Source organism: Cynocephalus volans, chromosome 9 (genome assembly GCF_027409185.1).
Source record: "Cynocephalus volans isolate mCynVol1 chromosome 9, mCynVol1.pri, whole genome shotgun sequence".
Classification (NCBI taxonomy): Eukaryota; Metazoa; Chordata; class Mammalia; order Dermoptera; family Cynocephalidae; genus Cynocephalus; species Cynocephalus volans.
This window is the reverse complement of record NC_084468.1, coordinates 88,605,235-88,621,359: the sequence shown is the minus strand read 5'-3', so window position 1 is coordinate 88,621,359 and position 16,125 is coordinate 88,605,235. Positions and strand designations below refer to the sequence as shown.

Genomic DNA, 16,125 nt, shown 5'->3' with positions numbered 1-16,125 from the left:
ACATTTCTAAATTCATAATAAGATTGAACTTTTTATTCCAAAATATTTTATAAAGTTCATACATGAACTTTTATAAGATAATTATATTCTGTGATCATAAAAGGATATCATAAACTAAAAAACCAAGTAGTCCTAAATTTATATTAAAACATACAGAAATTAGTATGTCCGCTTTTGATTTTAGTACAATTATTAGAGCAAGTGTGGTTATTCCATCTGGAATTTTAAATCTGATACAATTTATCATGCTGTAAGTAAAGCTGTTCAATCAAACAATGAGCTTCGTAAATAAGGAAAAAATGGGAAGATTCTATGTAGAAATGGTACCATGATGATGAAATAGTGAAAAATAATTATGCTTTCTGGAGCAACTAAAAATATACTCAGACAGAGGCTTGGGAAGAAAAAAAAGGAAAGGAATAAAGTTCATTAATAAAATTCCAAATATCTGTTCATCCTCATGTTATAATAAAGCAAATAATTTTAGTTTCATATGTAATTGCTCATATACACAAAATGCTCTCTGCTGACATATCTAAAAATGTGTTATGTTACTAGCTGTCATTTCCCTACATGGTATACAAACTAACTTCCCTTAACATAGTCTTACCATGTGTGAATCCACATTCATAATAACAACGTTGGGTATGTGAAAACTAAACACAGGAAACACCTGCAGAATAATACTAGTTTCTGTACGGAAGCGAAACCATTTACATAAATTTATTGAAAGGAACTCAGGATGATGTTTTACAGCATAAAAATTCTTACCTAAAGCTTTCATACACCAGACTTTCTTACTCCAAAGGGTTGGTCGTGTTCTAATGTGCTTATTATTTGATGTAAATTCAACCTCCACAATATCACCAATTACTTCGTCTCTCAAAATAATGAATATTTCACCAGGATTCTGTAAGATGAAAATATAACCCAATTAAGCATTTGCAAAAGTTTACCTTAACAAAAGAACCCATTACATTTGTTAATGATAAAGGTAAGTCTTCTATTGTGTTTGTATTTTCAACCATGCTCAGAAATAAAATATGCAAATGAGATTCTCACTACATTTTGAACTTCTCAATTTGGTGTTTATTGAGTGTTCTTTTTTCCCTCAATACCACATTGGTAACTAAAAAAAAAGTGAGAATACAGCTGCTCCACTTTTCTCTCACCCCTTCCCAGGTGTGTACCTTCCCAGCCCAGTGTAGAAGCATCACCTTACAGACCAGCAGGGGACTATAACTCAATTGTTAACCAAATCTTTCTTCCAAATCTTTCCCCTCACCTTTCTAGAACTTGGTGTCTATCTATAAATGAGAAGATTAAACAAGTTTAACTTTAAGATTTCCTACAGTTTAGATACAATGAGTTTTCAAGTGTCCAAGAGTTACATATTTTGTATAATAGAAGTTCTCTGGTTCCTCTTTATTTATGATAAATGTTGTGAAGGTTTTTGAGTTGACTAAAGGTTATAAATCTAAGTTTCAAGATTTAATTAAGATGGAAATGCTGAACCTATGTACATAAGATAAAAGGGTTACTGAAGACTTCTTTTTGGAAAAAAATTCAGAAAAAATATTAGAAATGAGAAGAATGGAGTTAATACAGATAAGAAAGAGAGAAATAAACATTTTTTGAGCATCTATTTCATTGTAGGAATTATGCTAAGCATTTTTATATAAAGATAGTTCCTTAAATCCCAACCAAAATGTATAAACCCACACACACACGCTCACACACACACACACACACACACACACACACACACACACACAGCCCAAAACCAAAATGGAAAAGGCTATTATTTTTCTCTTTCAGAAACAAGGCAAGTAATACACAGAATTACATTCTGAAGATTAATCAGAACTATCTAACTTCCAAATCCACACTATACATCATGCTGTCTAACCATTTTTAAAAAACTAAAATGAAATATTCTTTTTATGATGATCTCACTCCCAAAGCCCTTCTTCAAAGTCATACTAAATTTCAGCCCCACACTAAAATAAACAGGAACCTCATTTATATGCTCTTATCAAGTTATATTTACCTCAAAGTCATTAATTTCAAAATTCTCCTATTTAAATGTCATCTCCCGAAGCATAAGTCACCCACCAATAAAACTTACATCTTAATGCTTAATACCAAAGAGTTTCTGCAAATAGTAAGCAGATATTACAAAATCATTTCAGCTAACACACAAACCCACTTCAGGCATTTTCCTCCAGAGTCTAATACTCTCAAATATTCGTCCACTGGATATTTTGAACTATATTTCTTCTCACCAATGAAATTGCACACAGAGAAAAGATCCTATTTCAAAGAAGCTGCTACTATTCCACCTCTACTCCTGCCCCACACATGTAACAAGTCAGGAGGTCAGGAATGAGCTCTTCTCTTCTTCACATCTGCAACAGGGCCTCATTTCTAGCCCGGGTTTTTTGTTCTTTTTTGTGACTCTTATCTATCATCTTACCTAGAATCTTTAAGAGCCACATACTGACTTCCCATTACATTTCACTTTACCTTAATTCCTCAAGATCTTTTGCTTCAGAATTCTTCCTCTGCTTCTGAGATCTTGACATTCACTTTTGCTTAATTCCTAAGATCCTCTGTTTCAGAGTTCTGGATTTTTTTTTCCATGTGTACATCACTCCTTGTTTAACTTGAACGTATCCATTTCCAAACTCTCCCAGTGTTACATTCACCCAGTCAACTGGTTCTCATTCAGGAGTGCCTGCAGAGGCTGCTTCTCATGCATCCCATCCCCTCCTTATAGAGGGCAGGACTCTCCCTTTCAACCATTTCTAGAGAAAAGTTCTAAACAAAAGACAAGTGTACAGAACCCCCCAAATGAGGCACTCACCTCTTCATTTGTAACCAGGGCTGCTTCAGGGGCCTATGACTTGTGCAGTTTCACAGAGCTCCTCGCTTAGAAGGCCCTGCACTTGGTTAAGGCTCTGCTGTCACTGCTTGGAAATGCTTGATAATTTGAACAAGGGGCCCTTGCACTTTCATTTTGCACTGCAAATTATGTAGCCAGTCCTGTTTGTACATAAAGTTGGCATGCTTTTAGTTCCTTTTCTCCCTCCATCTCCCCAAACGTGTCTTCTCCACCAAGGTCCAACTCAGGTTTCACCAACTCCACAAAAATCCTCCCTGAAACTTCAGCCCACAAAAAGTTTTAGAATTTTCAAAGGAATACTAGAGCACTTCATGCCTGTACTCCTCATTGGACCATTGCTAAGTCATGCCCTCTATTCTTAATTTGCTTTTCATGTCTGTGTCTTGGCTTCCCAGCTAGATTTTAAACATCCTAAGGATGTTTTTATTTCCTCATATCCTTATGGCACCTTGCAAGAATTATGCACAAAGGAGACATTCTGTTTATATTTAAAAAATATAAATCCATGTTTAAATCCAGCGTGCTTAATTCTCTTCCTTACCTCCCTCAAGCTTCATTTACTCTCTGTATCTCCCTGCAGTAGCAGCTGCTCAAGGAAGGAAGGCCTGTCCTTAATAACATGGGTAAATTTAATTCAATGTTCAATGGAGAAAATATTAGGACATTCAAGTGGTCATAATAAATTTAGTTTTATTAGTTATGAAGCTGTTGTTTTGCTCTCAATCTTTCTGACTTTTTTTTTTTTTTTTTTTTTTTTTGGCAATGGGCCAGTACAGGGATACAAACCATTGACTTTGGTTTTATCAGCATGATGCTCTCCCAAGTGAGCTAACCAGCCAGGCATTTTCTGACCCCTTTGTGTATTCCTTATTTGGGTCAGAGCATTCAGGGAAAGAAAAGGTTATTATAATTATCACTTCCAAACTCTGAAGTTCTGCTGCATTGCTCCAGAACCTTGAGTCCTAAACAAAAGGGCTGAAATTTGGTCTACAATATAACATTTATATCTGAATCTCTGAAGTAAGATATGAGCATCTATTTTTTTTTTTTAACTCCCCTAGTAGTCCTTGTATGTGGCTTAGTTTGAGAACCACTTGGCTAAAGGGAAAAGATGTCTTTTGGTCACTGTAGAACCTCACCTCCAAGAGAGCAGCACCTCACAACGTAGGTGTTTTAGGCACAAGGCACACAATCAACTTCTGCTGCATTTACTGTATTTTTTGGTTAAATGACAGAATTAGACTTTAAATTAAAGTTGGTTACCAAGAAATAGTTTGTGATTTGGTGTCAGAAGTTGGTGGGTAGTGCTGTTAGCTTCTATATGTTGTTTTAAATTATATTCAGGGCCAAGGAATAAACTGGAAAGGAGTTAATCTCTGAGATTCTTATAACCCTAACCAGTCACATCCATTCATATAGTCTCAGGGAATTTCTAGATTTGTAGATTCCATAATCTGTGGTCTGTCCTATGGGTTTGGAAACTCGTGTTATGGTTTCATCTGCAGAAGTGTCCCAGCAAACAGGTCACATATAATGAAGCCCTTTATTAGGGAATATAGGATTAGGATTCAGATATAAAATACAGTAATAGATTAGGATATAGATTAGGATTCAGAATACAATATTAGGATTCAGATATAAAAGCAATTCAACGAAATTAATATAGATTCAAATGGTGATAAAGTCACTTTAAAAGGCCTTTTGTGGTTACACAATGAATTTCAGAATTGAATTTTCTCAAGAAAATCAACAAGTGACTGAACTGGTTTTCAAAATGTTTCAGTTGTGTCATCAGGACAGCAGCAATGGGAGAATAAATTAAAAATAAAGGAATACGGGTTGATTATACTAAGGGAAATAAGACATTTGGGAGGAGAAAATCTGAGATTGCAGTGGGCAGATTCTACCAAAAGGAAGGTAAAGTGATATGTTAAAGACCTGCCTACACAGATAAACAGGATAAAGGAAATAAGCTTACTCTTAACTGCTCTTTAGGATGGTGCTACTGTAGAGGAAATATAAAACCATGATGGAATCTGTGACTGGGGCTCCCGGAAGTAACAGGAGAGTCTGGGAATCAAAAGCAAACTTCAGCACTCTTGAGAGGGCCTGGTCAAGGGAACATTTGGAGGCTCCCTCTTATAATTTCTGTTAAAATCTGTAGAAAGAGTGACTGGAATGACCCCTTAAAGATTAGACAGTTCTCGTAAGTGATTATAGAACAACTGGGCAGCTAAGTGGAGAAGCCTTTGAAGGGGGCACTGGATTCTTGACACCATTATTAAGTGAGTTTGAAGGTGATTTATTTATTGTAAGGAGCATGGATATATTTCCTATACTCTAGGACAGGATTTAACCTCAGCACTGTTGACATTTTTGGACCAGATAAGTCACTGTTGTGGGAGCTGTCCTGTGCATTATAGAATGGTTAGCTGCATCTCAGGCTTCTGCCACTAAATGCCAGTAGCAATCCCCCAGTTACAACAACCAAAAATGTCTGCAGACTTTGCCAAATGTCCCCTGGGTGAAGAGAGGCAAAATCAGTCCCAGTTGAGAATCACTGCTCTGATGGAATTTACTCAGGAAGTTATGGAATTAGGACTTTGGAGTAATGGACTGTGTGGAGAAAAGAAGCTACCAAATAATTCACCAGATCCAATTCTGGTTTACATGTTATTCCAATGAAATAATGCCTCCCAGATGGATTTTTCAAAAGGGAGATAAAATTGAATAAGATTCTTTTGAACAATGGAAGCGTGTGGCAGTCCTAGAACCCACTGAGATTTCATATCTCTCATGACTGATTACCCCACAAGAAAAATTCAAGAGGAATATGCTACAAAAACAAATGGCCCATAAACAAAGTAAAGGTTTTTAAAACACTAAAGTAGAACAAAGTGTGCCTACGTAGGTCAAAGAAGAGGTCAAATTAAGAAGCAGATTTCAACTGATAAAAATCACCTAGGTATTTCTCAAAAAGACAGAGAATAACTTACAAAAGTAGAACACTGGAGACATATCTTCATTAGTGCATAAAAAAAAAGTTGAAAAAAGAAAAAAATTTTCTGCTGTTCTAAAGTGGCACGAGATTTTCAAGGCCTAGGAAATCCAAAAATCTGTGGAAAGAAACAGCGCTGGGAAACATGACAAGGCGAAAGGATCAATACTCCCAAGGCTTCTGGGGTCACAGACAGCAGCAGCATCACCCTCCACCTCAGGAAACAGTCTACTAAAGCTGATGCTCCAGAACAGATGAGGGGACAAGGACGAGAACTTCTCTAGGAGGCAGGTCCACAGAACCCAGCAATTCCACAGCAAGAGGCAGCAGCAGGAGGGATTTAAACTAACTCCCTGTTGATCAGACAGAAAGAAGATTATGCCCTAGATAGAACTCACAGTCAACTCAGTGTTGGAAACACTGGAAACACAGAAGTACAAAGAGAAATTAATAGGTTTTGAAGATGCCGGGTGTGAATGAGGCACATCTCAGATAAGACTTGGTGATTGGCAGGAATAGTATTGTAAATTACTAGATTTTGTAGGATGGCAGGGAAGCCTCAACTATCACTTCCTGGGAGAGAAGACACTAGGCTTAAGTGTTCTTTATTCACCCTCTAATTGGAAGAATCTCAGAAATTAGTTTAAGTTCAGAGATTGTACTTTCACGGTGCCTTCGTCAAAGATCAGTTGGCTGTAGGTATATGAGTTGATTTCTGGGTTCTCTATTCTATTACATTGGTCCATGTGTATGTTTTTATGCCAGTACCATGCTATTTTGGTTACTATAGCTTTGTAGTATAAATTGAAGTCAGGTAGTGTTATTGCCTCCAGCTTTATTTCTCTTGCTCAGGATTGCTTTGGTTATTTGGGGTCTTTTTTTGTTCCATATGAATGTTAGGATTATTTTTTCTATTTCTGTGAAGAGTGTTACTGGTATTTTGATGAGGATTGCAGTAAATCCGTAGATTGCTTTGGGTAGTATGGACGTTTTCACAACGTTAATTCTTCCAATCCAAGAGTGAGGAATGTCTTTCCATTTTTTTGTGTGTTCTCTTTGATTTCTTTCAACAGTGATTTGTAGTTCTCATTGTAGAGATCTTTCACCTCCTTGGTTAAATCTATTCCTAGGAATTTTATTTTTTTGGTGACTAGTATAAATGGGCTAGCTTTCTTGATTTCTTTTTCTGCTAGTTCATTGTTGGAGTATAAAAATGTTACTGACTTTTGGGTGTTGATTTTGTATCCTGCTACTTTACTGAAATTGCTTATCAACTCTAAGAGCTTTTTTTGGTAGAGTCTTTAGGCTTCTCTGTATATAGAATCATGTCATCGGCAAAGAGGGACAATTTGACTTCATACTTCATCTTTTCCAATATAGATGCCCTTTGTTTCTTTCTCTTGCCTGATTGCCCTTGCTAATACTTCCAGTACTATGTTAAATAGGAGTGGTGATAGTAGGCATCCATGCCTAGTTCCCATTCTTAAGGGAAAACCTTTCAATTTTTCCCCACTTAGGATGATATTGGCAGTGGGTTTGTCATATATGGTTTTTATTGTAATGAGATACTTTCCTTCTGTACCTAATTTGCTGAGAGTCTTTATCATGAATGGGCAAAGGAGTTGAATAAGCATTTCTCAAAGGAAGGTACATGAATGGCCAACAGACACATGAGAAAATGCTCAACATCACTCGGCATCCAGGAAATGCAAATCAAAGCTACGGTGAGATATTATCTCACTTCAGTTATACTAGCTATTATCAAAAAGACACAGAATAATCAATGCTGACAAAGATGCAGAGAAAGGGGAACACTCCTACACTGTTTGTGGGACTTTAAATTGGTGCAGCCATTATGGAAAATGGTATGGAGGTTCCTCAAACAACTACAGATAGAACTGTCATGTGACCCAGTAATCCCACTGCTGGGTATATACCCAAAGGGATGAAAATCATATTGAAGGGACTCCTGTACTCCCATGTTTATTGGAACTCTATTTATAATAGTCAAGAGTTGGAACCAATCTAGATGTCCATCATTGGATGACTAGATAAGGAAAATGTTTATATGCTATATTTATACAATGGCAGAAAAAAGAATGAAATACTGCTATTTGCAGCAACATGAATAAACTTAGAGAAAATTATGTTAAGTGAGATAAGCCAGGCACAAAAAGAGAAATACTGCATGATCTCACTTATTTGTGGGAGCTAATAAAATAAAATAAAATACACAAATAAAAAAAGAAAGGTACAACAATCACAATAATACACTGAAATTTTAAGAGAAGAAAACAGAACTGAGGTTACCAGAAGTGGGAAAGGGGGTGAGGGATGGGGAAAAGGAGAAATTGGTAAAGGACCATGAAAACCGATTACATTGTATAATGAAGAATATACTAATTATCCTGATTTGAGCATCACATATTGCACTCAGGCATTAATAATATTCAATGCTGTACCCTACAGATATGTACAATCAACTATGTTCCAATAAAAAACAAATTTTTTTTAAAAGTTATGCTTTCACAAAGTTGGCACAGACTGAATGTTACTCTGGTGTGAAGGTTGGCAAAATCAAAATGGAGTCACAGGTGTTCAAAACTCTGACAGACAAAGTGAAGGAAGGGCACAAAGGAAGGATTCACATACACTAATGCCTGACAACAAGAACTATCATAAACATCTGCAAAAAAGACAACCTTGCATAAAGGCCATTGCAAACCTACACACAAAAATATGTGTATGAGGACATCTGCCTAGCAACTGCTTGTCCAACATCGAACTGGTGCCATCCTTGTTATTGATCCTTGTAGCTAAGGATAATTATCTCAAACCAATTTTGCAATCCTTTTCATTTTTCCTCTAAAACCTTTGTCTTCTTTTACCTACTTGAATGCACAGAATTTACTGTGTCATGTGTATTCCCATTGCAACACCCAGTCCTAAATAAATATCATTTTCTTTTGGAGAGTCTCCCTCTCTTTCTGTTATTTAGGTTTACATAAACGGTACCTCAGAAGTGGGGCCCAAGCACGCTCACCTCAACTGAACCAGCAGCCCTTGGAATCAAGTTCACTCCAGAGCCCTCTGTGCACTCTGCTTCTTTGAGTCACCTTTTCTGCCCTGGTGAATCTCTTGGATTCTTGGACTCCCTCCTTTGGTGGGATCTTGACTTTATCTAGGACCTGATTTAGTTTTAAGGCCGCCTTAAATGAAGGACACTGTGTCCCTCTTGGGACTATAAAAGTCTTCTTTGGCAAGTTCTTTCTGATAAATGTCCCTTCAGACAGTACTCTAATTTCTACACAATTAAATTCTGTCTTGGAAGCATGTCTTTTCTGATGAATTCACTTTTGGTTCTTTCTGCACACTTAATTTAATATTTTGTTTCGTCTGTGCGCCTGGCTTAAAATTTTTGTGAATACGCCTACTTGTGTTTTATTTTGGTTTGATGAAGTGTTTCTGTAAATAATTTGGCTCTTTTACTTTTTTCCCCTTGCTTGTTCCTGAAAACCTTCCGAGAGCAAAAATAAACATTGTAAATGGTGGGCACAAGATGCCTAATCAAAAGCTACTAGGGCAGTTGCCACCATCCAAAAAACACCCAACCAAACTCCTGATATTCTATGACAGGATTTAAAGGATTTTCTTTGCTTTCCAGAGATTAATAAAAAATGGAATGGGATTCTCAAATTTTAAGGCATGCCAACCTTTCCAGGATTCCAATTGGCTACATGGGTTTTCATTGTGCACATTTTTATTATTAAAAAAATTTTTTTTATTGAAACATATTGATTTATATATTTATGGAGTGCATAGGTATACTTCAATACATGCATACAATGTATATTGATATATTCAAGGTAATTAGCTTATTCATCATTGCAAAACTTAGTCATTTCTTTGTGATGTGCACATTTGATCTTTCTTCCAGTTATTTGGTTACATGCAGTAAAACATTATTGATTATAGATTTCTGGGTCAACTGTACACCAATGGGGCTTGTTTTTTCTATCTCGCTATACTTTTGTGTCCATTAATCAGCCTTTCACCATCTCTGCTCCTTCCTTTCTCCCCTTTTTTGCCTCTAGTAATCATAGTTATTCTCTCTCCTTTTGATAGTTCAGCTTATTATTATTATTTAGTTCTTGTTTGCTTCTTTTGTTTTGTTCTCTTTTTTCATCTCCCACATGAGTTAGAATATGAGGTATTTCTATTTCTGTGCCTATTTCACTTAATATATTCTCCAAGCTCATCCATGTTGCTGCAAATGGTAGAATTTCATTCTGTTCATGGCTGAGTAATATTCCATTGTGCATATGCACCACATTTTCTTTATTCAGTCATTTGTTGATGGACATTTAAGTTGGCTCCGCATCTTGGCTATTGTGAGCAGAGCTGCCATAAACATGAGGGTGCAGGTATCCCTTCAACATGATGCTTTTCATTCCTTTGGGTATATACCCAGTAGTGGGATTGCTGGGTCTGCAGATAGAACTGCCATATGTTGGAGAAACCTCCATACTGTTTTTCATAGTGGCTGTACTAATTTACAATCCCACCAACAATGTGTAAGGACTCCTCTTTCTCTGCATCCTCACCGGCATTATTTTTATTTTTTACTTTTATTTTTTTGATAATAGCCAGCCTAACTAACAGTGAGATGGTATCTCAGTGTGGTTTTGATTTGCATCTCCCTGATGATTAGAGATGCTGAGCATTTTTTTATATGCCCATTGGCTATTTCAATGTCTTCTTTTGAGAATTGTCTATTGAGCTATCTTGCCCATTTTTCAATTGGGTAATTTGGTTTTTTATTATTGAGTTGTCTGAGTTCCTTGTATACTCTGGAAATCAGCCCCTTGTCGAATGCATAGTTGCAAATATTTTCTCCCATTCTGTAAGTTGTCTCTTTGCTGTTTTTTCCTTTGCTGTGCAGAAGCATTTTTCAATCAATGGTCAAAATCTTGAGCTCAGAGCAATAATATAAGGTATCTCTGTCCAGTATAAAAATGGCTTTGCCACACAGGGACCACAGAAAGCTGGGGGGGGAACCCTACAAGTAACTTTTTCTAAAATGTTTTCCCACCTGCATTAACAAGTCAAACAAACTAGACTGGTAAACAAAAGAAAGATACATCATTAGTTAAGGTTACTCAGAGATTTTGTTTTTTCTTATACAATTTAGTCAGTCCTAAATAAAATGTAAACATTTACAAATTTGACACTAAGATCAGCTGAAACTGAAAAAAGAAAAAAAAAAATGTGTAAACGATTTTTTAACCCAAACTGCTTTACCTAAAATTTTGGTCCACAGCCTACATTTGGTTACTTATTGGAGCAAATACAATTTAGCCATATGTACGGGTCCCATTTTGTCAGAAATAGAATTTCGATCCAAGTGTCTACTATAAACCAGTGAATTTATACTACTATATTTGTATGTACATGTATTATGTACATGTATTATGTTGTATTGTTAAAATATATAGTAATTAATCCAAATGCCTTTTGGTTTACATAACTTAAGTAAACCTTTGATTAAAAAGCTGTTTTTAAATTTGTTGATCAAATAAAAATAGAAATGTCTCCAGAATTGTCACCATAGATTTTTGCCTGGGTTTACTGTTATATAACAGTTATGTATTTGTCTCTGCAAGAAATTTTAAGGGTGTTATATTATTAAACCACCCTAAAAACAGAATGGTCTTTGTTTGCATAACTCTTTGACAAATAAGACTAATTTAATATTGTTGGTTTAATGAAAACAGCTGTATCTTCTGGGTTATCAGCAAAATATCATATATTTAACTTTAAGGTTCTTACTTGAATGATGAATACCTGATATTCTCAGGCTATGAAAATGGTTAACAGAGAAATAACGTGAAATGCTGACTAGCTTTGCCTAATATCTTGGTTTTCGTAAGTAATTTAGGTATAATAGAGTGAAAATAAGTAAATGAGGTGAATGTAAATGGGATAAATGTTTATAAATGAGCTTTTTATGTAACTTGAGATATTAAAATTATGTTATATTAAATTAAGTGATAGTAAAATGTCTCATTAAATGTCTGGGTCATCTCCAAATAAGATAAAATAATGAAACATAAATTGTTGAAATATAAGTTTGTTCTTGACTTCTTAAATTTTATAGAATGACTAAATATATTTGGGTCTATTAATACACATAAAAATTATGTTTGGGGGAACATGTTTTTAAAAATTATAAAACAGACCTCATCTATAAAATACTAATATGTGACAGTTCAAAATTTCTTTCTTCCTAGGTTTTTACTAAAAATCAAGATTACTAAGATTTAAAAAAATTCTAATTAATATATATAATTCTGTATACAAAGTGTACAAACGAGTAAGATGTATTTTTAATTAGAAAAAATATAAGAAAGGCATCAAAAGGTGTTTTTATTGGGGAAAAAAAGGATAATTGTTTAAGTTCAGAGGTTACTTACAGTTGTGTCAAAAAGCAATTTTGGGCCGAGCCCGTGGCGCACTTGGGAGAGTGCGGCGCTGGGAGCGCGGTGACGCTCCCGCCGAGGGTTCGGATCCTACATAGGAATGGCCGGTGCACTCACTGGCTGAGTGCCGGTCACGAAAAAGACAAAAAAAAAAAGCACTTTTAGGAAGGAAATAGAAATAAGAAAAGAAACAGTAAATAGGAGAAAGGGATGTGAAGAATGTTATAAAAATATATTCTGGTGAGAAATGTTATAAAGGAAAGAGAGTAATTTTGTATGAGAAAGAATCTCGTGTGGTAAACTTTTTGTCCTAAAGTAAAATGGCTATTTAAAAAAGAAAGTATAGGACAAAACTAAATGCCTAACCCTATGCATGTCACGGAAAGTCTGAGTAAGTCAGGTTCGTGAAGGATGAATTTATGAAAAGAAGTTTATGTGTGATCAAGTTGGCTATAATTAGAAGCAGATGGTGTCTAGGTCTAAGACTTCCTAAAGATTGAGCTTTATACATAAATAAACTTTGATTATATATGTATATACACTGATAAAAAAACTAAAATTTTGATCCCCTATGTTAAAACAAGGGTTTCTTCAAGTACTGATCTGTTCTTAGCAAAACTTGGAAGAGGTTTTGAGTTTTTAATTCTGAAATCTGTTTCTTTAAATTTTCAGCCATATTCTTATTTGCAGCTTTTTTTCTGTTTTACGGTCTCCATTTAATTTTACTACTTTCAGGTTAAAAGTGCTGTCTTCTTGATTTAGAATGGTAATTTTATTTCTCAAGGTAGAGTTTTCTTCTTGAAGCTTCTCAAATCCACATCTCAGAAGTTTAACTTTTGCTGCATCTTGCTGCACATCATTTGCAAGTCATACACCATTGCCTCCTGCTCTTCCTCTTTCTCCCCTTGAGAAGGAACATCTTTTGCTTGGCTTGGGTAACAACTCTCTTTTTCAACTTTTTCATCAGCTCTTGTAACTTTTTTTCTCCAGTTCTAACTCTGCTCTTATGCCCTAATGCTAAAATGTTTGTCTTGAAGGCCTAGAAAAGCTAAGTTTTCCTCCAGTATAACTGTACTCCTGGCTTTTCTTGATGTGTCTGAATTGTTCCATGTAACCAGGAAATTTCTCATGCTTTTACTAAGAGCCATGTATTCATCTGCTCAAAGTACCAATTTTCTTGTTTACTTTTCTCTATAATATGGTGTACACTCATAACCTTGGACACACATTCCTATGTGTCTGATTAAATTCAAGTAACTTTTCATCAGGTTTGACTTCCAGGTTATCTAAATGCGCTACCTGTAAGAAGGAGAGAAGCAATCATACTATAGTAGATTTTCTTTACCTTTTTGGTAACTGGCCTAAGAAACAAAGATTTCACCTTTTATCAACATAATTCCTTGTGGTGCATATTATCTTAGGTTGTTTGACTACTTGGGAAATCTGAGCTTTGAAAAGGTTATAGGATTTTGGTTTTTGTTTTTTCTTTTTACATCCATGCAACTCTCTGTATTGCTTTGGTAGTCTTTGATTATCACTCTGCTTAAATGAATTTCTGTTATTTCACAGTGACTGGTGACCCTGTTTTGATTAGGCATTTTAAACCTTTTGACATCTTTGAAGGGTTTCTCCATTATCAGAATTCTAAATTAAGTCTTTTGACTTAGAATTAGCTTTGGAATTTTTCAGTTTGGCCCCTAGAGAGCCTCAAAGGGTGTATTTCTCATCTTCTAGAGCTATTAAATGATTAGGTTTATTTGGTAAATTGTATTTCCTAAATTCTTCTAGATTCCTCCAATCCAACTTTCTTCCACTGAATTACTCAACACGGGACCTGCTCTGTTACTGGAGCCCTATAAGCTGAAACAAGATGGATTGTAAGGGACTACTATCATGCCTAATGTATGGGCCACACAGAAAGTTCACCAAACTGCTTGATCATAACCAGAGACATTCAAACTGCAAACCAGGATGAGAAGTTGATAGCTTCACACTGTTGACCACTTTTCCCAGGATGTTGCAACAAGACTCGATATCATAATGATACACTTATCCCTCTTAATGTCTACCTTTTTCACTTGGCAAGATAATAGTGTGATTTATTCAATTGGTTGACTTTAAGGCTAGGTTCATAGATTGAAACCATTATGCAAACTGGGATTATCACATTACTATTAATTTTACTTTGTGTTTTTGTTTCTGAACTTTGTACCCGTTACTTGTTAAATACATGCAGAAATACAGCTCTTAGAATATAGCTGGCCCCGCACTTCAAGATGATTGCCAGTGCCTACAGAACAGACAAAATTGAACTTAACAGTGAACACAAGGTAGACTTAACCTGAGAACTCCCTCTAAACTTCTCTTGTTGCTCAAATATGGCTAGAAGGATCGACACTGACTCCTAGTCACCATTTACTCCCTCCAATGTGGGGACAGACCAACAATCTAGGACAGGTCCATCCTGGCACCAAGGGACAATTAAAACCTAGCTAAAGACTGATAGATCAGCAACGCTTTTGGAAAATGATCTTGATCAAATGGGAGAAATGTGAAAGTTGTGAAAATGTGAAACCACAACCTTGCACAAATGGCATCACAGTCTTACACAGAAAAATACTTCTGCAAGGACATCTGCCCAGCAATTGCCTGTCCAACCTTGGACTCGTGCCACCCTAGTTATTGATCCTTGTAGCCAAGCATAATTATCTCAAAACAATTATGTAATCCTCTTCATTTTTAAGTCTTTGTCTTCCTTTACTTCCCTGAGTATACACATCATTTACTATGGCACACATATTACCATTGCAATGTCCTATTTCCAAATAAATATTTTCTTTTAGAGAGTCTCTCTCTGTCTGTTATTTAGGTTGACACAGGCAAATCTGAAACATGATTTTCACCAGTTAGATACAAATGATCTTTTCTGTGTTGCTTGGCAATAGTCATATGGATTCAGATTGCACTAAGATTAGGTTCTGAGAACAAAAGCTTTTGCCTGGGATAACTATTTTTGGTCCAAAGATTAGCATATTTTAAATTTTTAGTGTGTGGGCCTGGTGCCAAAATAATCGTGTATGACGTTTCAACTTTTATGATTCTTTAAAAAGTGGGGTACCTAAGAGAGATTTGACACTGAAATAATTTAACCTCAAAGGGTCTGAAAGAATTACTTTAACATCAATAAAAAGCAGCTCATGATTCTGCTTTTGAAAGAACCCCTATCCTAGCCAGATATCTGCAATAGGATAACTCTGACTATAGGGCAGTGAAGTTTCATTTTTGGACTTTGATTTCTTTGTGAATTTAGTAATGGGAGTGTTTTATAGTGCTCACATTTTATTATTGTAATTTTACTGTTGTAACTTTTCTTTTTATATTATCATACAAATCTTTCCACAAAATTTTTAAAGTATCCTCATATTCATATAGTCATCTTTCCAGAAATCCTCCCCCACGTTATTCTCTCATTCCCCAAAGAATCAGCTCTTTTAGCTTTTATGATATTTCCACATAATATTGGCTTTTTATATGTGTTTTATAATTGAAAAATTGGTGGTTCTAAAAATAAGTATTTTTAAATTCTAAGGGCATGTTTCCCTTTATGAAAAAAAGTTCTTGATCTGTTTAACATGAATACAACCTTCTTTTAAGTAGCTTTATATATATAGCAATTGTATATCTGTTTGCCAAGTGTCAGGTAACATTTTATAAAATTAAGCTTTCCTGTGTTCTACATTATT

The 16,125-nt window shown here is 35.4% G+C and overlaps 1 protein-coding gene across 1 annotated transcript in view; it reads right to left on the bottom strand.

Moving 5' to 3' along the window:
• BANK1 (B cell scaffold protein with ankyrin repeats 1) overlaps positions 1-16,125 on the bottom strand; it is a 271,822-nt gene that overhangs the window by 217,681 nt on the left and 38,016 nt on the right. Inside the window, exon 3 of the mRNA XM_063108726.1 lies at positions 772-910. Within this exon, the coding sequence (XP_062964796.1) occupies positions 772-910 (139 nt within the window). The remainder of the gene's footprint in view (positions 1-771; positions 911-16,125) is intronic.